This window comes from Juglans microcarpa x Juglans regia, chromosome 4S (genome assembly GCF_004785595.1).
Source record: "Juglans microcarpa x Juglans regia isolate MS1-56 chromosome 4S, Jm3101_v1.0, whole genome shotgun sequence".
Classification (NCBI taxonomy): Eukaryota; Viridiplantae; Streptophyta; class Magnoliopsida; order Fagales; family Juglandaceae; genus Juglans; species Juglans microcarpa x Juglans regia.
Genome location: NC_054601.1, coordinates 26,074,927 through 26,096,575, shown reverse-complemented (window position 1 = coordinate 26,096,575; position 21,649 = coordinate 26,074,927). Strand labels below are relative to the sequence as shown.

Sequence of the window (21,649 nt, the reverse complement as noted above, 5' to 3'; positions counted from 1 at the left end):
CCAATTCGAACTGAATCAAATCGATACACACATATATACTATTTTAAACTTTTTATATTATATAAAAAATATTTTGTATATGATTTTGTATATTATATTATATATATTACATGCTAAATTGCTAATTAATATAATATAAAATTTTAACATAAATTGTTAAATTGCTAATATGAGACATGCATTTTAACATAATATAATATATGCTAAATTGCTAATTAACATAAATTAATTTTATTATTTTTAATATAACATTTACGTTTTGATATAACATATAAATTTTAATTTTATAATATAAAATTAATATAACATAAAATGAAGATATGGGTCAATCACTTATTAAAATTTTGTAGGAGTATGATTCGTTTATCTATAAAATCAAAAAAATGGGACCGAATTAGACCAAAATCGAAAGAACCAAAAGTTCTAGTTTTAGTGGTGAATTGGTTTGGTATCGGTTCTTAAATTTTTAAAACTGGTATATATTGATTTGGTTTTAAAATCATTCAAAAATCGGACTGATCTAGACAAGTTACATCCCTACTAACAAGGCCTAAAGGCTAAAGGGAAGATATAATAAAATATCTTAACTCAAAATATTTCATTATAATTTATAAATTATTTTATTATTATTCACAAATTTCTCATCTCAACATCTAAACAAGACTTGCTGTAAAGTCATGATTTTCTATATAGTTAAGAAGGGTTTCTCCTCTTGTTTTGGCATAAACTTCTTCAATTCATATTTCTTTCCAATACAATTCCGCAATACAAAGATAAATCGATGAAATTTTAATTTTCTGAAAAGGTTGCATTTTTTCATTCAATATGGCTCATAGATGACACGGTTGCAGAATTTCTCGGCTCACATAAAAAAAAAAATATATATATATATATATATATATGGATATGTCTATAATAAAGTTTGAGTTTAATAATATTATAGTCTTCAGATAGTTAATAAAATTCAATGGGAATTCCGACATTTTAATACTACAAGCCCCATTCCTTTCTGAATTTCATTTAATTATTATTTTTCTTTCTTTTGAAAAAACAGTCTTCTTCTACCTTTTTCCCTCCTCAGTCCTCTCTCTCTCTCTCTTTCGCCTCTCTCTGTCTCCCCTTCTCTTTATTTATTTTCTCTCGTTTTCTCGCTCTTGACCAGGGACTGAAACCCCACCAATCCCAATACTCTCTCTTTGTCTCTCTCTCTCTCTCTCTCTCTCAAATGCAAGATATATTTGAATCAGTACGCCGATCGCGAGTATTTCGAACAGCCCCACCAGACAATGAAGACTCACCACCGTCACCATCACCATCAACATCACCATTGGCTCCATCAACCCTAGTGGACAAGTTCAATTCTTGCATTCGCAAATCCAGAGTCTTCTCGAAATCCTCTCTTCCACCGCCACCCATCCGATGGCGAAAGGGCGAGTTGATTGGATACGGGGCATTCGGGCATGTCTATATGGGCATGAATCTTGATTCCGGGGAGCTACTAGCAGTGAAGCAGGTTCTTTTTCTTGTTCTTGTTGTGTTCATGGGGTGTCATTTTTGGTTTAGGAGTGCGGTTTTATGGTTTTTGTGGATAATGGCAGTAGCTTTTTGCTAGTTATGGTTTCGGTGGGAAGTTTTGGGGTTTTTTCTTGTTATTATATCTCGATTTTTGTTGGTTTTTTATTTGGGAGTTCGATTCTTAGTTCTTTTTCTTGTGATTTTATATCTGATTTTTGTTGTTTTAAAGTTTTGGAGTTTGGTTTTGAGTCTTCTTCTTGTTGGTTGAAAGGGGTTTTAGACCTTTGGTTAATTTGATGTTAAGAGCTCCATTTTGAGTTTTTTTTTCTTGCTCGATTTTAATGGTTGTTTAATAGTTTCAGCTTCTCACACCTGTTGCTTCTAATTGCATTCCTTACTTTTGTGCCTGAAGTTGGGAGTATGTAACGGTTACTTGGTGGTGTTTCTGGGATTTGAATAATTCTGGTTTGGAATCTGAATTTAGCTGTGTTGTGCTTATTCTTTTCCAGGTTCTGATTGCAGCAAAAAGTGCTTCAAAGGACAAAGCCCAGGTTTTGTTTTCAAGTTCCTGCGTTTATTGTGATGACTTTAATATCAATGCTAAGATTATGACTAAAATCACAAGAAATCAAACTAAATTTTTAGATTTCATTATTTCTGACTATCATGTTAAGAGAGGTAAAAAAATATAAATAGTAACAAAATATACAATTTCAAGTCTGAAAACTGAAAGTCAACATCATGTAACACAATATTTTGCGGTTGACATTGTTGTTGTTTTTTTTCCTAGTTTCCTTTCTCAATTTATTTTTTCAGCAGCCAAATGGAGTTCATAGCAATTTAGAAATTTGAAATGTCTGAGGTCTTTTTGTTTTGTGAAGAGTTTGGGGTTTGTGATGATTGATCTCCTTATTTTGTTGTTTAATATCGATTTACTGAATACTAGTTTTAATGTTATAAGTAGGCTCACATCAGAGAGCTTGAGGAAGAAGTGAAGCTTCTAAAAAATCTCTCTCATCCAAACATTGTTGTGAGTATAATATGCTATTATGCATTTAATTGATTAAACCTATCACTCTTCTGACGGTGTGCTTTGTTTGGGTTTATTAGAGATATTTGGGTACAGTGAGGGAGGAGGAAACCTTAAATATTTTGTTGGAATTTGTGCCTGGTGGATCGATATCTTCACTTCTGGGGAAATTTGGATCTTTCCCTGAGGCTGTAAGTTCTTGCTTACTAAACTTAAAATTAGGTGTTTCAAATGCAAACTTTATGGTCTAATCTTTAAGCAGGTTATAAGAACATACACAAAGCAATTATTACTAGGGCTGGAGTATTTGCACAAAAATGGAATCATGCACAGGGACATTAAGGTGCCATTTCTTACCCTAATTGGGGTATACATGTGAAAAAGCATCTATTTTCCTTGACTCATTATTTCCTCGATTTCAGGGGGCAAATATTCTTGTAGATAATAAAGGGTGCATTAAACTTGCAGATTTTGGTGCATCCAAACAGGTTGTTGAGCTGGTACTACTGCTGTCTTTCCCATCACTTTCCGTTTAGATATCCACTTTATTTTGTGGAAATGCTCATACTTCTCGTACTATCTAATTGGAGATGTACGCTAGTGTAGGCTACTGTTTCAGGTGCCAAGTCTATGAAGGGTACTCCATATTGGATGGCTCCTGAAGTCATTCTCCAGACCGGGCATAGCTTGTAAGTACAATCAAAACCTTCTTGTTGTCTAAATAATTAGCAGCACGCTAATTTATTTTCCGTATGCTTTGAAAAAAGGGGTTTCCTGAAGTTGGTAGTTAGAACTTTTTTATTGCTAAAACTACACGTGCACCTGGTGCGTATGGAATCCATGATTACACCCTTCACACTGTTAGCTCAGGTGACAAGTTATCATGGAAGTCTTCTTTTCCTTTTCCTATGTTGGTTTTTATTTTTTAGTTTGACAGTTTATTGAAAGGGTTAGAAAGCATAGGAAGGTAAAGAGGAAAGCGTTCCCCATAAAAGATGCAAAAGAGGTTTAGATTTTAAACAAATAAAAACTTATCCCTTGCTGATAAAAAACCTCAAGTTTAAGGGCATTGATTTACCTGACTGATCCTAAGTAAATGCAGCATTTCTAACATCTGTAGGCACCATGATAGCTACATTGAGAAGATTTGATTAACACAGTTTACACTCTACGTTCAACAATTTATTGATGTCAGGGTTATATCATTTCACAAGAATCCATTTATTTAATGGATCATCTCCCTCTGTCTTTGCTCTGTCGCTGTCTCTCTCTCTAATACGTAAGAGATCAGAAAAAGTCTACATTATTCATAAAAAGCGTTATAGCCATCTCGTATAGATTTGAGAAACCAAAATCTTTATATATATATATATATATATATATATATAAGTAAAATAACAAAAACCATGGTAGTAAGCAAGGAAAGACCTTGGAAAGCGAGGATGTGTCGTTCTTCGACAAACAATAAGTACTCCGCTTATTGGACCAACTCAATTTGGCTGGCAAAATCCTTTCTTATTTGGTTGCTTAAAGGCATCCTCACAGAAGAAGCACGCTTATTGTTAGTAATAAATTAGACTTTCCTTGGTCCTCTGGGTCTAGGAGGAATGGAAGGAATGTGGATTGGGAATGAAAATAGGGTTTTCTATTTATTCTATTTCTGTTACGCTTCCAAAGATCTCACTCCACCTCTGGATTTTGCCTAACTCAAACAAAGTATACTCTTGAATTCTTATCTCGTCCATCCTGCCCTGCAATGTGCCTATATCTCCAGGTGCCAAGCTATCCGTCCCTATGGTTATTACCATACCAGTTTAACATCTAGCAGAACTGGATACTTTATATCATTCATGCTCCTCTATATCAATATAAAGGAGGTTTTTTTTTTTTTTTTTGTACTTTTATTTGAGTAATATGTATTAGCTTATGCATGCACCTTTCTCTTATTTGGGTCATGTTTACTGTATCTGTAACTCTGTCATAGTCTTAGTTATATGGTCTGGGTCATGATATTATATTCTTTATAATGACTCTTTTGGCGATTGAAAGTTTCTGATGTTGTATGAGAACACTCTCTAGCTCTGCCGATATATGGAGTGTTGGATGTACTGTAATTGAGATGGCCACTGGAAAGCCTCCTTGGAGTCAACAGTACCAAGAGGTATCCATTCTGCTAGATTGTAGTAATCTTTGTGAGGGCGTTCTCACATACATTGTTTTAACAACATGTTCAGGTTGCTGCTCTCTTCTATATCGGGAAAACAAAGTCTCATCCACCAATCCCTGAACATCTCTCTGTTGAAGCAAAAGATTTTCTGCTGAAATGTTTGCAACAGTATGTCATCTTGATTGCCTTCAACTTCCTATCCCATTCAAATAGTTTTGGTCTGAATTGAAGATGTCCTTAACATATGTTGCACTTGGAAACTTTCTTTTTCTTGACAAAAATTATTTCTTGAGTAAATTTTGTGTGATCTTTACATTGAGAGGGGTAAAACTCCAACTGCAGATTTGAGTTTCTTCTTTTTCTTATCTAATACTTTGTGATGCACAATCGAATGTAGGGAGCCAAATTTGAGGCCTTCTGCGTCTGAGTTGCTGCAGGTTATTTTAATTTTATTCACATATCTTGGTAATAATTGCAACATTGTAGGTTGCAGTATCTGTGGTAACTTATCCAGTTTACTGTTTACACGTGCTTCTGGTGATTGCCACAAATTTGACCATTCCATTGTTATATTTCACTAAGGTTTGTTCTTATGTGCTATTTATAAGCAGCATCCTTTTGTAACTGGTGACCAAGTCAAATCTCAACCTCTTCATACTTCTGTCATGGTCAGTACTGCTCAATGATACCATGTTATTCATACGTTTCTCTGAACCATTTTCGTTTTAACCTTTTTTCCATCATCAGGAAAATTCTGAAACCCCTTATCTGTCAAGTGTCGCAAACCTGGAAACCTCGTATGTTCTGTAATTTCATTTTTTTTTGAATTTATAACTATGTATAGTGTCTTTTATTATGCTAGTATTCTTTGACATGATAGCAATTACTCTGTCACCAGTAAAATGTCAGCCTGCCCTGGCTCAACACATATTTGTAATTTGGATATTCTGCGCTGCACAGCTGAATATCCTGTGAAATCACCAGAAAATAAACATATATGGGGACTGAATAACAGTGATGATGACATGTGTCGGATTGACAAAGATGAATTTACCATGGGGGAAATCAAGTCCAGTTCTTTGATTCCTGAGAACCTCAAGGTAACTGCTTTCTATGTCCTCATTGTCAACTTTGTATGAGCACTTGAGAAATACAGATTTAGCTGTTTACGTTTTTATTCGGATGTAATCAGAGTTTTAACCCCATTTCTGAACCCTCCAATGACTGGAGGAGCAAACTGGATGGAAGACCAGAATTGGAACAGAGGGGTACAAATTTGGACACTGATGAACAGATTTCTGAGCTTGCTGGCTGCTCTGGAGTTTCTGGCGAGGGGGACAAAGATTTTTCCTTTTCCTGTGGACAGTCACTTTCTGTGGATGATGATGAACTTACTGAGTCAAAAATTCAAGCCTTTTTGGACGAGAAGGTACTGTTTTCAGTTGAAGAGTCAAAATTAGCAATCGTGTTTATACACTTTCAAGCACTGTTATTGCATGTTGAACTTGAATTCAATATGTTAGGCTCTTGAGCTGAAGAAACTGCAAACGCCTCTATATGAAGAGTTTAACAACAGTTTGCTAACCTGCTCACCAAGTTTTGTCAAGAGCACATGTGATGAGGCTACCCCAAAGTACTTGAAATTGCCCCCAAAAAGTAGGTCACCAAGTCAGGGTTCAACTGGTGTTCCATCTCCAGCAGTTGATGCTCTTAATACAGGAAGCCCAGGAAGTAATAGCAGGTGTGTGTCAAATAATATCAATGCAAGTGATCACAGTTCACAGGACATCCCTTCTTCTCCACTCAATGATTGGAAAAAGCGTCTAGCTGATGATCAGCAAGAACCAAGTAGCCCAAGGTTTGTTCCTCAGTTAGTGGTTTCCATAGCATGTCTTGGTGTGATGTTCTGTTAGATGTGGATTAACCTGAATTTCTATATGCTCACAGTATGAGCTTTTCGGAGAGACAGAGGAAGTGGAAGGAAGAGCTTGATCAAGAACTTGAGAGAAAACGAGGTAAATATTTCCTGCCTTGCTTTGTATAATTTCAAATGTGCTACATATTGTTCCTCCCAATGATTGCAGTTTTGCAATTCGTTGATTTACTTTTGGGGGTACCATCTTCACTTTCAGTGACACCATTGCTTTGCTTCAAAAAAAAAGAAAAGAAAGTGACACCATTGTTTAATTTAATTTGCTCAATTGTTTTAGGAAATTGTACCTTTGGGGTAACATCTTCGCCTCAGCATACCACCACTAAGTTCTGTTTTGTTTTACTTTGGCTTAAAGGTTCCGAAAGTCTCTGGATTTCTGGTCGGCGTTGTGTTGAAATTGATGTACCCTAGTCCGTCTGAAGTTATTCCGTAGGATAAGTTTATGTGCACATTGCATAAAAAAATTAAAAAAAAAAAACTGTTTTGCATACTTTATTTTATAATTTCTAATCTGCCTTGCAGAGATGATGCGCCAAGCAGGTGTGGGAGGGAAAACGTCGTCACCAAAGGATCGAGCTCTAAATCGGCAGAGAGAACGGACGAGGTTTGCATCCCCGGACAGATAATTCGTGCCTGAATGTTTGTGCTGGTTCATTGATGGTTGAATTTTCCCACCTGGCGTTCCACACGACCTGCAGTTTTGGCCAGTGGTACACTAATACTTGAGGTTGCCAGTTTGCCAGCTTTGAATGAATCCACGATGCATCTCGCGTACTATTCAATTACTGTTGTTCATACCATGAATCAGTCCTTTCATTAGTGAGGCCTGGCTAGTGTATGTTGGTGCTCCATGTAAAGCATTGTTGAAGGTGGCGTTTTGGAATAATTGTGTTTTGTAATGCTGGTTGGTCCTTGATAATTGTCTTTTTCTGAATTTGGTCTCAAATGCATAGAAATTGTAATACTAATATAGAGATATAATATGGTCATAAACAGAATGGCCAAAAAAACATTTTATTATGCCACTCTTTCTGTGATAATTTGTGTTGAATGAACTCCATTTGATTATAATCTATTACGTGTAGTAGAGATACATGCACCACCTGCTTACATTATAGTTACATATAAGCTAAGCAGGTTATATAACAAATATAGTTTTCAAAGCAAGAGTTGTTCTTATTGAGTCGTATTATCCATTCATTTCTCAAATAATCATAAATTTAAAACTATCTGGAACAACACTTGGTATTGTTTTATCTATGTTTCATCTTTTTTCCTTTATATATAATATTTGAAATGGCAACTTTGTTCATGTTGGGCCACGTCATTAATTTTTGTATTAAATGACCATAAATGTCGAATAATTTGAAAGATGGTAGAGTTTAAAAGGTCTTCTTCCACTACTTTTTTTTTTTTTTTTTGAAAGGAGGTATTGGCAGCACTACTTCTTTCATCATTTAACATCTTTCCCACTATATAAAGTTCATTAAAATTAGTAATAAAAGAAGCCACATGTCATCTTTCCATACATGTCACTTCAAGTTGCCTCAGGATTTTGAAGACAATGCAGTTTATGGTATGGGTGATGTACTATTCTTCTTAACATTATCGGCCAAAACTGCTTTCAAGTTGACAGTAATAATAAAGAACTATATATGTTAGGAAAATGAAGGTATGTGACTATCAAATATATCCATTAAATGTGTCCATTTATATATTTTTATTTATTTTATTTTTTCTTAATGGTCAAGGGGTTAACTCGTTTCTTGACGTCGGTATTTGACATTTATGGTATCAAAAGATCTTTTATATCAACTCCTTTTTTTCAATTATTTTTGAAACATCCTTGCTATCCTTAACCATTGATATCGGCAACTCGTTTCTTTCTCAGATGAATCATTGCAAACTTGAATGTCAACCAATACAATGGAATGCTCAGACACACACCACACCAAAGTGAAAGAAAAAACTATGGACAGCAAGAAAGAATCACAGACTACTTACCCAAAAACTATGCAAAAACAAATCGATTGCTCAAACAAGTTTATAATCGCATTGTTGTCAAAGTTGGACGCTGTCTCAATCCACTCATTAGCCCATCACTCTTCTGGGCACCTCCTTTTCTACTCCTCAATGGAGACGCCAATTTGGTTGCCAGTCTTGAAGGAGAGAAAGAGCGGACACCCTTTGTGCTCCTCAATGGAGACGCCAATCTGGTTGCCAGTCTTGAAGGAGAGAAAGACCGGCGAAATTTCAAGGCAGCTGACATCTTTGGTGACTTCTGGGTCAAGCTCTTAGGCCTTGTCGGAGAAAGAGACCCCACCACCGGCGGGCTCTTGATCTTGACTTGAAACTTGGAAGAAGCCGAGGACGGGGACTTAATCAAGAACTTATGGGGTGTCTCTTTGTTTCTTGCTGTAACGGGAGACCTTGTCTTGCAGAAATTCTGTTGCTTTGCAGAAGCTGTAGACAGGAACAATGGGTTGGGGAATAGAACGGTCTTTTTCACCCACGGCCTATTCTTTGGGGATACCCTATTTGCCAAGTATCGGTTGTTTTCTTTTCCCAGTTCTCTGACCTTTGGAGGTGAGGAAACCTTGAAGTTGATTCGTGATCGAGCCCTTTGGAGTGATGGTGAATCAGACTCCGATCGAATTAATTGCAGCTTGTTTTGCTTCTCCCTCTTTCTTCTGCTCCTTAATTCCGTGTTTTCGAGTTGTGGCTTCTGGTTTCTCCGATGAGTTACCGGAGTTTTTGGATCTTCAAGGGTGGTTTTGTTGGCAACTGCTGCTGCTATTTCTCTCGCAAATTGGCTTGCCTGTAGAATTTCTCCAACTGTTTCTCCTACAAGCATTGCTGGTAATGACATCCTGCGCCACTCCCCTGTTAGGAAACATTAAGTTTGTCAAATCCAATTAGTCCTCGGCTTTGGTTTTGTCAAAACTATATGGAAGAAAGGAGAATTGGGTAATTTTTTTGTCTGATAACCAAGAAAATGTATTCTCAACACAAATGGGCTTATTACAACGTATTCAACTTAAGAGTTATTTTCTTTAGGAAATCCCCCAAAAAAAAAAAAAAAAAAAAACCTACCGAGGAAAAAAAATGTTCTTTTCCTCCGCTTTCTAAGCAACCAAGGGAGTCCTAAGTTCACATATTGGGAAAATTCCCGACAGTTGAAAACTAATGTCTCTAATTTATTCAATGTGTGGGCGCGTCTGAGAGTGAGAGAGAGAGAGAGAGAGAGAGAGAGAGAGAGAGAGAGAGAGAGAGAGAGAGAGAGAGACCTGCTGATTGAGGAGCTGGAAACTTCCCTGGAGATATCTTGGAAGCAGCATTCTTGATCCTGTAAATCCATGGGAAAAAAACCCAGAAGAACACGTTTAGAGTATTGCTAAAAAACAAAGGAAAACTGTGTTTCAGATAAACAAACAAAACCGACGCAGACATAAGTGTGTACCTTACAGACTCTTGCTTGCATCTGAGACTAGTCCTCAGATAGCCTCTGGTACTTCGAGGGCTGAGACTCACCCCGGAGATCACCTTTGTCCCGCCTGTCACGGTATACTGCAGCTCCTGCAACCTAGCCATACACCTATCCACCTTCACAGACCCATCAGTACACGGAAACCCATCAGTTTGAAAGAAGATCGTCCGCCGAGAAAATGAAGGAAATGGAAAGAAACATGAGTTTTTGAATCGTATAGGTTAAATGGAGCTGATTTTTCATTGATTCAAACCCGAGATACCATTAAATTCGATAACCAAGATCAAGTTTTCTTGTTACATTAGTATAGAGGATTTGGACTACTACCCATTGATCAATCAACAGCTAAAAGAAAAGATCGCTTTTCTAGGAAAGCAAAATGATTTTTATATTGTATCGTTTTCCACTAATTTATCAGAGGATGGTGTAATCTACCTTTTTTACAGTTTCTCTGAGTAGGACCGGATTGAGAGGCGCTGCCATTTTCGTCTGCTTTGGTGGGGTTCTCGCTACCATTTTGCAGTACTGAAGAAAACCCGAAGTGGGTCTCAAACCTATTTCTCTATATGCCCCCCCATGAGTGACCCAGAGATTGGAAGTCGATTACTTTCAGCTACGCAGACGCTCTCTGTCTCTCTCAAACTCTTCTTTTCCTTTGCTTTTACTCAGTCCGTTTCCGAAGTGGAGGAGTCAAAACGGGTGGTTTCGACATAAACTCTTTTAACGGATCTATGTTGTTCCAACGGTCGACTCTATCTTCCGAAAACGTAAGCACAACGGCTACTTTTATTTTAAACCCGGGCATTATTCTTTTGTTACTTCAATTCTCATCCTTAATTACTAGGGACTAATACACTACGCAATTATCCGTGTTTTGCACTTTATACTTTATAGTACTAAAAAAGTTGAAATCTACATCAATCCCAACCAGAGATTTGACTGTCAAAATCATATCACATACACCTATTGTAAGGGATTTTTTCCCTTATAGGCCACGGGGTAAGCCCACTAGGAAGGGGGTGAGTAAGAGAGCTCGGCCGGGGTCAATAACCCTCTTCTGAAAAGAGTCAGTGGGCCTCTGCAGAATACTCAACCCATGAATGAAACTCACTCGCGAAGCAACTCACACTTAAAGAAAGCAGACGGTAGGGGCAGATGAGACTCGTCACCCTGACACTTCCCCGACGACACTCTACACTTCAGAACCTGTGCAGACAGGTGAGCGTGAAATGTAGAGAACCCTTGATTTCCTAACAGTTTGCATAGAAGGGCTTAACAGGGAGCGTCAGCAGGGAAAAGTGAACCAGTGAGCCACACCACATTAATGGCGTAACTCTTCGTACTCTATGCCGTATTAATGACGCCGACCCAGAAGCCATGCCACATTAAATGATTCTGATAGAACGAACAATGAAAATGACATAGGCTCCTTGAAGCCAGGTATGAGCTGTCCCCACCAAAAACATAGTATAAAAGTCGATCTCCAGGTACGAAGAACTTTCTCTGATTCCTCTAAACTAACGTACAAACTACTAAGGAGATATACTGACTTTACCATCAGAGACTCCTCAGCCACTACCAAGGTCCTCCCAATTCTCTGTGTTTACTTTAAGTATGTAAGTGAAAGTTCGAAAACCCAAGTTGCTGAAATCCGACCCAAAGACTCGCGAAACACGACGTTAACACCTATTTTTGTCAAAATCATATTAGATCACATTAACACATTAATATGATAGCGAAAAATGAGTTTTTTCTGAAACCTTTGTACATAATAAGAAGAAATGATATTTATAGTTTTAGAGTGTGCAAGTCCCTTACACTTTATTTGAAAAATGTGAATGCATCTAAGGCTCACATGAAAAAATTATTTTTTTAATGGTGAATCTTTTTTTTTTTTTTAAAAAAGTGCACGAGACTTGTACACTTAGAACTTAATCCAACTTTACTCAAAATAAATATGATCAAGACATGATCAAGACTCTAATAACTTATTGGTCTGGTGTTGCAAAGTAAATTTAACTTGTTTTCGAATGTTTGACAGTAGTTTTAGGGTGTTTTTATAACCTGTTGTCTAATTCCCAGTTGGTGGGTCCTCCAGAAATCTACCAAGAGAAAATTTATCATCATATTCTATTGTACTAGCCACTTTTCTCCCCTTATGTTAGCTGGTGAGCACAGAAGATTGTACATGAGCTTGTTTTCAACCAACTAAGAAAATCCTTGCAATAGAAGAGGAAAAAAAAAAAAAACTTATACAAGTTAAGCAGAACAGTAGGAGATACATGAAGGTTAAGAAAATGCTTGATATAGGGGGGAGGGGACAGAAAATGCAGTCCAATCTCATTGGTAAGCGACCAGCGTGCATTTTGCAATAATATCCAAAAGAGAACTAACAAAAGAATACGATATTTGAAGACTGTATGAGCTGTGAAGAAGCCATGGTTCATTATTGCATAGAGGGCCGAGAAGGCAATAATGAGGGTTTCCTGTTAGTTTTCAAGCTTCTCAACTTCAGTGGACTCCACACCAATGCCTTCCGTTGTAGTGCAACAACTGTTGGATTCCCCAATTTTGATGAACCGGCATGTGTTGGGGGACTCCCCATAAACTTACTACTGCTCCTCAAGGCAGTCGGGGTTGACTCTACTGCTCTTCTTGACTCTGGCAATGGAGAGAACAACCTAGAATATCGTGCCTTCCTTGAGTCCCTCACAAATGACTGCCTGCCTATTGCACTGCCATGTTTGAATCGAGATGCAGAGGGGTGGAGTGGTGTTGTCATGTGAGAGCTGGATTCCGGGCGGAGGGTAGCAATGGATACCCGTCTCCTTGGCTGAAGAACCTTTGTTGTTGTTGTTGTTGTTGTTGAAAAAGGAGGTGGCCTCACGGCAACAGAAAACCGTCTTGGTTTCATGAGGCTTTTACTGTTTGTTGCCACCATTGTTGTTGTGTAAAAGTTCTCTTTTCCAGCAGTTGAAGCTGGGACGATAGAAGTGGTTGAGCCAGTCTTTCTGGGTGGTTTCGGAGATGGTGGGGGCAGGAAATTGGTAATTCTTCGCAGTGGCAACCTCAGCTTTGAAGGACCCAGTGGTGGCTTCTTCTCTGTTATAGACTTCTGTGCTGCTTGCTTTAAAGATGACAATGCTGACAGCTGAGCAGAACCGGTAGACAAAACTCTAGTTTCCTGTTTTAGTCTGGTTTTCCTTTCCTCTGCCAGTTGGTTCTCAAGGTCTCGAACCTGTTGAAACCCAGTTGAAACCGGTCAAGAATCAAGAAGTAGAAAAAATCAGTAAGTTGATAACTTGAAGAAAAGTAGCTACCTTCTCTTGAAGATTCCTGCAGATATGTTCTCTGGCAGAAAGCCTTAACTGCACAGACTGCAAGTTATCCTGTAATTTCTTTGTTTCCTTCTCATCATGCTTGAGCTTTTCTGCCTGATTAGTTTAAAAATCTTACATAAGCAAATCCAAAACTACAAAGAAAGTCAGCTTTTTCAACACTTGACTTATTGAACGTGAAAAATTCTTTTCAAAACTTGACTTATTGAACATGAAAAATTCTACTCATCATTCCTATACTACACACTACACTTGATTTTTTAATTATTTTTTCCCTTGGCAAAAATGTGTGTTGTATAGGATGATGAGCAGAAGAATTCCTTTAGTTTAGCCAGAATAAAACAAAAAAATTAAATAAAAAAATTAAATAAATAAGTGTGGTGTGTAGTGCAGGGATGATGAGTAGGACTCATTTGAACATACCATTTGCTTGTACTTGAAAAGCTCGTTAATGTCCACCTGTTTGCGAGCAGGGCCACTCTCGATTCCACGGACTCGGCTGGCAAAATTCAGTGAACAAAGAGTTTCTCCTAGATCTGCTGCATTTGGGCTGATCTGGACAAACATCAGGGTTTTGCAATCTCCTCCTACAATTCAAGCTTCAGTTAGCATGGGAGTTGAGAAAGAAAGAATATTAATTTTTATTTTCTTTCTTTTTGATATTGAGCAGCTGATCCTGGTGATTCCAGGACCTAGGATTAGCAGCATAACCAATCCTCAAGGATTGAGTTGCAATTAACTAATATGATATGATAGTGGAAAAAATACTAACCTAGAGAGCTTTGCAGCATATGAGTAAGCTTGGAGTTCCTGATTTCAAACAAAAAACATCAGATATCATATGTCAATGGAAGATTGATAAACATGTGTGAGGGTGAGAGAGAGAGAGAGAGAGAGAGAGAGAGAGAGAGAGATGCCTGTAAGGAATGTGAGCTGTTTTTGAAGCGAGGGCAGAAATAACATCACCAAGCGCTGAGAGGGATTTATTAATGAACTGAGATTCTTTCAATCTTTCACCTTCAACTTCAGTCTTCCCCACACGCTCACTACCAGCCAAGTCTACGAGCCAAAGATGACTTTTTGTGCACTGTCCATTTATTAAATTTTCCGCCTTAACTGTCACTCTCAACAAGCTACAGTAAAAGAAAATTCGGTCGATACCACAATAAAAGGAATATATCTAACACAAGGACTGCATCGTAACAGCATCAAAACACATTATAATATTCATTCCCATTATAAAATTCAAAGGAGTGAGTGCTCAAGTTCTATAGATGAATTTTATTCAGATTCTTTGTCTCCTTTTTCTTAAAATCATAGACAGATATAAAAGAAGAGAAATCAAGAGGGTACAAAATTTACCAGTGAGAACGGCTGCTGAGCTCGTTAGCATTGGTGGACCCAACAGATCTCACTTGGCTTCCAGACTTCAGCATTTCCCAAACATCCTCAGTACTATAAACACGAGCTTCAACGAGTCCTGGGACTTCCTGTGTTCCCTCTGCTGCTTGCTTTATCTCCAATCTTCATTCACACAACATTAAATATCCAATAAAATCACCTTATAAATCATGAAAAAACCTCTTGGATTAGTTTCTAAGAGAATATAGTAGCCGGGGGAAGGGCTTGCTTTGGATATTTTCACTATTACACCGATCTTATTTGCAGAGTAAATATTCTATATAAGGTCGATCAGTGATATGGCTGCTGGTTAAGCTTAAGAGATAACTATGACATCCATTCTTTCTTTTTTTTGATAGGTAACTATGACATCCATTCTTCGAGCCCATTATGGTAATCATCATCCTAGTCCACAGTCATGGCGATAATACTATTCTTTTCTTATGCATAATTTTTCATCTGGCAATGCAATATATTTTGGTAGCACCACAGCTTGTAACAATCAAATTAGTCATCTGACTCAAATGAAAGTTGCAAGGCCAAGTCAGTAGATAATAAAGTTGAGAAGAACTCACTTCTTTACAGGCTGATGGGTGTTTTCAACCAGTAGGTCCCGTATCTTCTCATTGTAAACTTCTAACATGCTAACAAACAATCCATATCTCATAATGCCACCTCTCTCTTCAGAAATCCGAAACAACTCCTCTAGTGTCCTGTAGTTTACTCCCCTATCTTCGGGTGTTCCCTCCATTGTAAATGTCTTCCCCGTTCCAGTTTGTCCATAGGCAAATATGCAGACATTATACCCATCCAACACCGAAGCAATGACAGGCTTAGTTTGAGCGAAAACAGCATCTGCATATTATAAAAGCCCAGAAGAAAAAATTCAAACGATTAAAATCTATTAGATTATCTTTCCAGTAACATGATCAGAAAATTTTATTTTTTAGCAGTGACAGAATCATCAGTTATTTCCAAGGTACCTTGGTTGTCCTCAGGCCTAAAGACACGATCAAACTTAAATTGCTTTTTTGAAGAATCAGAGCAAATAACCTGCAGCTCATTATCTTGAGATGAGTCAAATTCAACAACGGAGGTACACCCATCAGTAATTTCATTGTCGTTTAATGGTCTACATCTGCAGAAGACCCTGATATTGCCTTTAAGCTCAATTAGTTCATTGTAAAGCCTCTTACGTTCAGATGACTCCTCGGCGTACTTCTTCTTTAAACGCTCATAATCAGTACCTAATATACCACACAAGGCAGCAAGACAACCCATTACATCTTGATCGAGAAAAAGGGTTGGAACAAAGATTTCATGAATCAGTATTGAAGGCTCACTTAGAATACGAAGAGTGTTCTGAACTTCAAAGCCAGGGAAAGAATCTGTAGTGAGCTTCACTTGATCAGATAGGATGGTGTGCTCTTTCTTCAGATCCTGAAACATGAAGAGCAGAATCAAGTGACAAACCAAACAGTACAAAAGTCTTCTAATACAAATCAAGGCCAAAGTTTGGTAGCTAAGAAACTATGATGAAATTTTAACCAAGCCGAACGCATAGATGGGCAGGTTCTTATGGTCACTAATATTAGAAAAATATAATTTAAAAAAATGTTATTTATAAGTAACTTTAAAAAATTATATTTTCTATTCAAACTTTGAGTTTCTCATAAAAATAAAGGGGAATTGGTTGTAACTAAATTTACCTGCACTTTGGTGCTCAAATATACGATTTTCTGCAATATGGGAAGTGTCTGCCCCGGGTCTGGAGAAGTTTCTTGGATTCCATTTGACAAGCTATTCTCATTCGGGAAATTAGAATTTCCCTCAGTTTGTTCTAAAGAAATATTTCAAAGCCCCCAATTAATAAAACAAAAAACTCTAATCATTATTTTTTATAAGAATAAAGCAAAATGATCGAAGTAAATGATTACCACATCCAGTCGTTGAAAAATATTTTAAACGTGTATATAACACATATCATTTTAATTTCAACATTAATCGCCACTTAACTTTTATCTAGCACGGCAGATTGAAGTAATTCGAACTTTCAGGGAACAATAACCCCAAGGAACATAGAACTTTATTTCACATTTTTCAGCAATCAAACTAATAGTTTGAACGAAATGACCTTGTTGTGGCACTAATAGTTTGAAAATGCATTAATGCATTTTTAAATAAAGCAAGAAAAAAAAAAGCAGCGAGAGAGAGAGAGAAGAAAATACAAACCGTCATCAATGCCTGATTCGCTAGTTTCAGTCTCTGGAGTTTGCTCTGAAGAAAAGAAAAATCCAAACACGTTGAATCTATATTTCTTGAATTTTCTCTATTAATAAGCCATTTTCTTGATAAAGAACAGAAATAATAATAGAAAAGGCCTAACCTTTGTCACAAGTTTGAGTTTCTTGATTTGAAATGTAAGCAGAACTTGAAGTTAATGTTTTAATGAATTCTGAAAAAAATAAAATAAAGAAACAGAAAAAAACTAACCCGAGTCAGAGGTCGAATCCTCCCTAAGGTTTGAACTCAAACCAAAACAGACAAACCTCAAAGCAACATTTTCTTGAATTTAAAAAACTAAATAGAGAGAGAGAGAGAGAGAAGTGAACAAAACTGAAATGATAACAGAACAGAAGAAGGCAAAAATATTTTTCACACAATGCTGCTAGGGCTTTAATTAAACACAGATTTGCTCGAGAACTCATCTTATTTTCCAACGTTGAAGAAAAGAAGTAAAAGCAAACTTGAACCTGAAGGAGATGGGGACGAAGGCTTCAAATCACAATTAGATGCGAAATAATCACAGTTTTCTGAGACCATTTCCACGGTTCGATCTGATTATAAAACACCGATTTTTCGCATTTTAAACAAATCGATCGAGAAAAAAGAAGTAATTAACCATGGAGAGAGAGAGAGAGAGAGAGAGAGAGAGTACCATCCATGGCTTCAAATCCAAAGCAAGATTGTAGATCTCCGAGAGAGAGAGATTAAAGAGAAGGGAAGATCTACTAGAGCTAGAGCGTGAACGAGATCTAGAGAGAGAGAGAGAGTTGGTGCTTTACGTTTAACGAAGACGGAGGGTTTTGATTCAGTTCAAGTTTGAATTAAGAGAAGTGTGAGCCGTTAGATTGAAATATGGAGGACCTGCTTGTAACGGCTATAAAACTTTCCTGAACGTTGCGCCATATAAATCATCGTTTTTATATCGTTTTGTCGAGAGAGCGCAACCGGAGAGTAAGCCGGAGCCCCGATCCACGGGTCAAAATTTCCACCCCTCCAACTCCGTCCGTCTTATTTTCACTCCGATTTCAACTTCAAGAAAATCAGAAAAATTAGAATTCAAAATCGAAATCGGAATCCCGATATCTAAACTAGTCACAATCGGAGTTTGAAGTTTAACAAAACTCCGACTCCAATAGTTATATTTAATAAATTTTAGAGAAATGCTATTATGCTGCTTCAGTTATATTGCTCACTTTGTCGTCCTATTGACGTAACACAATTTTTATGTTTTTGAATGCTATTTTATTTTGAATATATATATATATAAATATATGTTTTAATAAATCAGGATACCATATCAACGTAGTAAGATAAAGGCTACATAATAATAATACTCTATATTTTATATTATAATGTTAGAAGGTTGAGTAGCCTAATGGTGATGCTAGATTTTGTTAAATGCATGAATGGCGTTCGAGCCCCACGAGACCAAAATCATTCCAAGTTTTTATTATATTTTTTTAAGAAAACCTCAAAATGACACCATTTTAATCATCCTATACATTTATCTCCTTCAACTAACCCTACATCTTTCGTCCTCAACCGCTGTTGTCATTTTGTTTTTTCTCTCTACTTCTTTGTTCTCTCTCTCAGCCTTGCCTTCTTTGTTTCTTGACATAATGATTTTTGCTCTTGTTATTGTCTAGGAATGGGGTGCAGAACCATTTCAACTTCTCATCAAAGATTGTTATAGAAAAAGCAAAGATTATCAATCTTTTGAATCAAATGATTGAATCAACGAAGGAGAGACTGAGAGATAAGCTAGTTGAAAGTAACAACGTCCATATTTCATTGACGCATTTTAATTATCGTCTTGAATCTATTGTTATATTTGAAATCTGAGGCTCTAGTTGTTTTTAGTAGTGTAAAAATTTCTTAATCTTTGTTTGGATGCTTGAAAAGTGCGAGTAGGTAAGAAAGTTGAAAATAAAGTGCGATCGGAATGGACAAGAAAATGGGAAAAAATACCTTACTGTGAATGGGAACTTCAACTCCATTTTGATACCGATCAAATGAAATGGAGTTGGAGTTAACTCTCTCATAGTATAGGAATCGGAGTTTTTTTTAGACTATGACTCTTATTGAACTTATAACTCGGAATTGAGGAATCTTGACTTCGAATCAGAGCCCACGCCTACTCAAATGGTCCATCTTACTTTATGTTTTGGATTAAATATTTAAATAATCATTCTACTCATTATACTTACATCACGAACTATATTTGATTTTTATTTTTTAAATATTTTTTTGTTTTATTCTTACTAAACTAAAAGAATTCTTTTACTCATCATCCATATACCACACAATAGGAAAGAAAAAAAATATAAATAAATAAAAAATTATTTGTGGTGTGTGATGTAGGGATAGTAAATATAATTTATCATATTAAAATAGTTACTAATTTCGTCTTTGAAAAATACTATTCAATAAATTGGTTAATTTTTAGCTTTTTCCATCCATATGTTGTCAACTTTAAACATTTTAGTCCTACCGTTAGCAAATTATTAGTTATTCATTAACGCAGGTCATTCTGCATTATGTCCGAATAACAGCAGCCAATGTTGTCCTCCACGTCGGCCACCCACAGAGAAAATAATAGATTGTGGCACTCAGAATAATTTTGCTGCTCGCCCACCTCACTCATCATTTTTGTATGGGAACTTGCTTCAAGAGTTTCACCTGCAACTCAAACGCATCATCTCCCTGAAGTATGTCGTGAACCCATGTGACTTCGGTCTTCATTGATGCCTAGACATTGTGGAAAATGTTGCAAAACTATTTTGAGCACCATGTACATACACAAGCTACATTTATCAAGATGCAATAAATCAGAGCAACAAGCACAACCTTTTACCATAGCTACATTTATCAAGATACTATAAAACAGAGCAACAAGCACAACCTTTCTTCTTGACTTGATAAATTAAAAACTCATGTCTTGAACCAAAATGGAAAAAAAAAGTACAAAAATTAACTGTCAGACGGTGCAAATCAAATCAAACCAATGACTATGGTATTTTAGCTCATTGTCCATCTTACCCAACTATAGACTATAGTTGGGCAAGATGGACAACTATGGACAAGATGAGATATGGTATTTTAGCTCATTTATCTCATGAGATAAATTAGTTCATTGTCCATCTTGCCCAACTATAGACTATGGTATTTTAGCTCCCTCAATTAGATCATCTTCTTCTTGAGCAACCTCTCGAGGAAGACAACGTCTCCAACAGGAAGAGCTCCAACTTTCTCTGTACAATGAGATATGAGGAACTATGAGTGACTATAAACAAATATATTATATAGTGGAGACTCCTCTCTCCAAAATCCCGTGGACGTAGGCCTGTTGCCGAACCACATAAATCTTGACGTTTATCTCTCTTTAATTTCTCTACACTTATTTTCTATCATCTGCATGGGAAAGTTTCCAATGCTCGGGACAGAGTCCCTCAGCTCTAAAGCCACTGCATGGAAGCACCTGCAAGTGAAGCACCTGCTTAGAAACCATCGCACAACTACGTCCACCATGCACGACGTCCGCCATGCACGGGAAGAGCATGCTCAGAAACCACTGCACCGGAAACTCATGCATGGCAGCCCACCAACTGGGGACAAAACCACCTGCTCAGGGACCCCATCTTGGAAGTCACTTCTTCCTACTCGAGGTCACAGGCTTGGAATTCACGGGCATGACATCCATCATGCTGGGAAGCATCTGCATGGGAAAGTCTCTAATGCTCGTGACAGACCCTCGTTAGCTCGAAATACACGACAACTACATGGCTACATCCACCATGTCGGGAAGCATCTGCATGGGAAGTCCCCAATGCTCTTGATAGACCCTCATTAGCTCGAAACACAACCATTGCATGGATACGTCTACATCGTTCGGGAAGTCAGCGGCACCTCGTCTACATGAGTTACGCGCTTGCACCATATGCGGTGAAGTACATCTCCCACCACATGCGAGCTCAGTTCTCGCGTCATACACGGTCGAGCCAGCCTCCCACCACATACAAGCTCCGCGCTCGCGTTATACATGGTCGAGCAAGCCTCCCGCCACATACGAGCTCTGAGCTAGTGCCATATGCGGTCAAGTATATCTCCCGCTACATATGAGCTTTGTGCTTACACGATACGCAGTCGAGCTAGCCTCCCACTATTCGAGCTTCGCGTTCACATCATACGCAATCGAGTACATCTCCCATCACATTTGAGCTCTATGCTCGCACCATACGCGATACCAGCCTCCCGCCATAAACTAACACTCTGACTATACATGAATGAGCAAATGAAAGGAAAAGTGGTGGACAAAGCGAAAGAAAAGAAAAGGAGCAAACGAAAAGAAAAGCTATAGAAATGTGAATGAAAAGAAAGTGGCAGAGGAAATAGGAACGGAAGGAACAGAGCTAAAGGAAATGGGAATTGGCGTATTTTATCTTTGAAGATTCTCAAGAACTTTTTGTTAGAACAATTGTCCTTAAGAGTCACA

At 37.4% G+C, this 21,649-nt stretch overlaps 3 protein-coding genes across 6 annotated transcripts; 1 reads left to right on the top strand and 2 right to left on the bottom strand.

Moving 5' to 3' along the window:
• Positions 1–985: 985 nt before the first annotated feature.
• Positions 986–7,762, top strand: LOC121263466 (mitogen-activated protein kinase kinase kinase 2-like). 3 transcript variants are annotated; one of them, XM_041166372.1, is made up of 18 exons: positions 986–1,092; positions 1,132–1,513; positions 2,025–2,066; positions 2,480–2,545; positions 2,626–2,736; positions 2,808–2,888; positions 2,968–3,033; positions 3,152–3,234; positions 4,625–4,706; positions 4,780–4,880; positions 5,110–5,149; positions 5,324–5,380; positions 5,460–5,509; positions 5,611–5,812; positions 5,905–6,141; positions 6,236–6,570; positions 6,660–6,727; positions 7,168–7,762. In XM_041166372.1, the coding sequence occupies exons 2-18, from the start codon at positions 1,226–1,228 to the stop codon at positions 7,269–7,271; spliced, it is 2,013 nt and encodes a 670-aa protein (XP_041022306.1). In that variant the 5' UTR covers positions 986–1,092; positions 1,132–1,225; the 3' UTR covers positions 7,272–7,762. The 3 variants fall into 3 exon arrangements, with proteins under 3 accessions (XP_041022306.1, XP_041022308.1, XP_041022305.1); XM_041166374.1 differs by having other exon boundaries at positions 2,968–3,045; positions 5,728–5,812; XM_041166371.1 differs by having other exon boundaries at positions 2,968–3,045.
• A 761-nt stretch (positions 7,763–8,523) lies between these two features.
• LOC121261838 (microtubule-binding protein TANGLED-like) lies at positions 8,524–10,847 on the bottom strand. Its single transcript, XM_041164230.1, has 4 exons — positions 10,568–10,847; positions 10,106–10,248; positions 9,933–9,991; positions 8,524–9,528 (listed from the first exon to the last, which is right to left on the bottom strand). The coding sequence occupies exons 1-4, from the start codon at positions 10,646–10,648 to the stop codon at positions 8,690–8,692; spliced, it is 1,122 nt and encodes a 373-aa protein (XP_041020164.1). The 5' UTR covers positions 10,649–10,847; the 3' UTR covers positions 8,524–8,689.
• Positions 10,848–12,452: 1,605 nt separating this feature from the next.
• Positions 12,453–18,176, bottom strand: LOC121263617 (kinesin-like protein KIN-14S). 2 transcript variants are annotated; one of them, XM_041166601.1, is made up of 14 exons: positions 17,810–18,176; positions 17,625–17,708; positions 17,258–17,326; positions 17,104–17,148; positions 16,581–16,711; positions 16,215–16,311; positions 15,855–16,118; positions 15,447–15,726; positions 14,833–14,994; positions 14,388–14,603; positions 14,243–14,280; positions 13,894–14,057; positions 13,453–13,566; positions 12,453–13,370 (listed from the first exon to the last, which is right to left on the bottom strand). In XM_041166601.1, the coding sequence occupies exons 1-14, from the start codon at positions 17,814–17,816 to the stop codon at positions 12,579–12,581; spliced, it is 2,463 nt and encodes an 820-aa protein (XP_041022535.1). In that variant the 5' UTR covers positions 17,817–18,176; the 3' UTR covers positions 12,453–12,578. The 2 variants fall into 2 exon arrangements, with proteins under 2 accessions (XP_041022535.1, XP_041022536.1); XM_041166602.1 differs by having other exon boundaries at positions 17,258–17,284; positions 17,810–18,170.
• Positions 18,177–21,649: the final 3,473 nt, after the last annotated feature.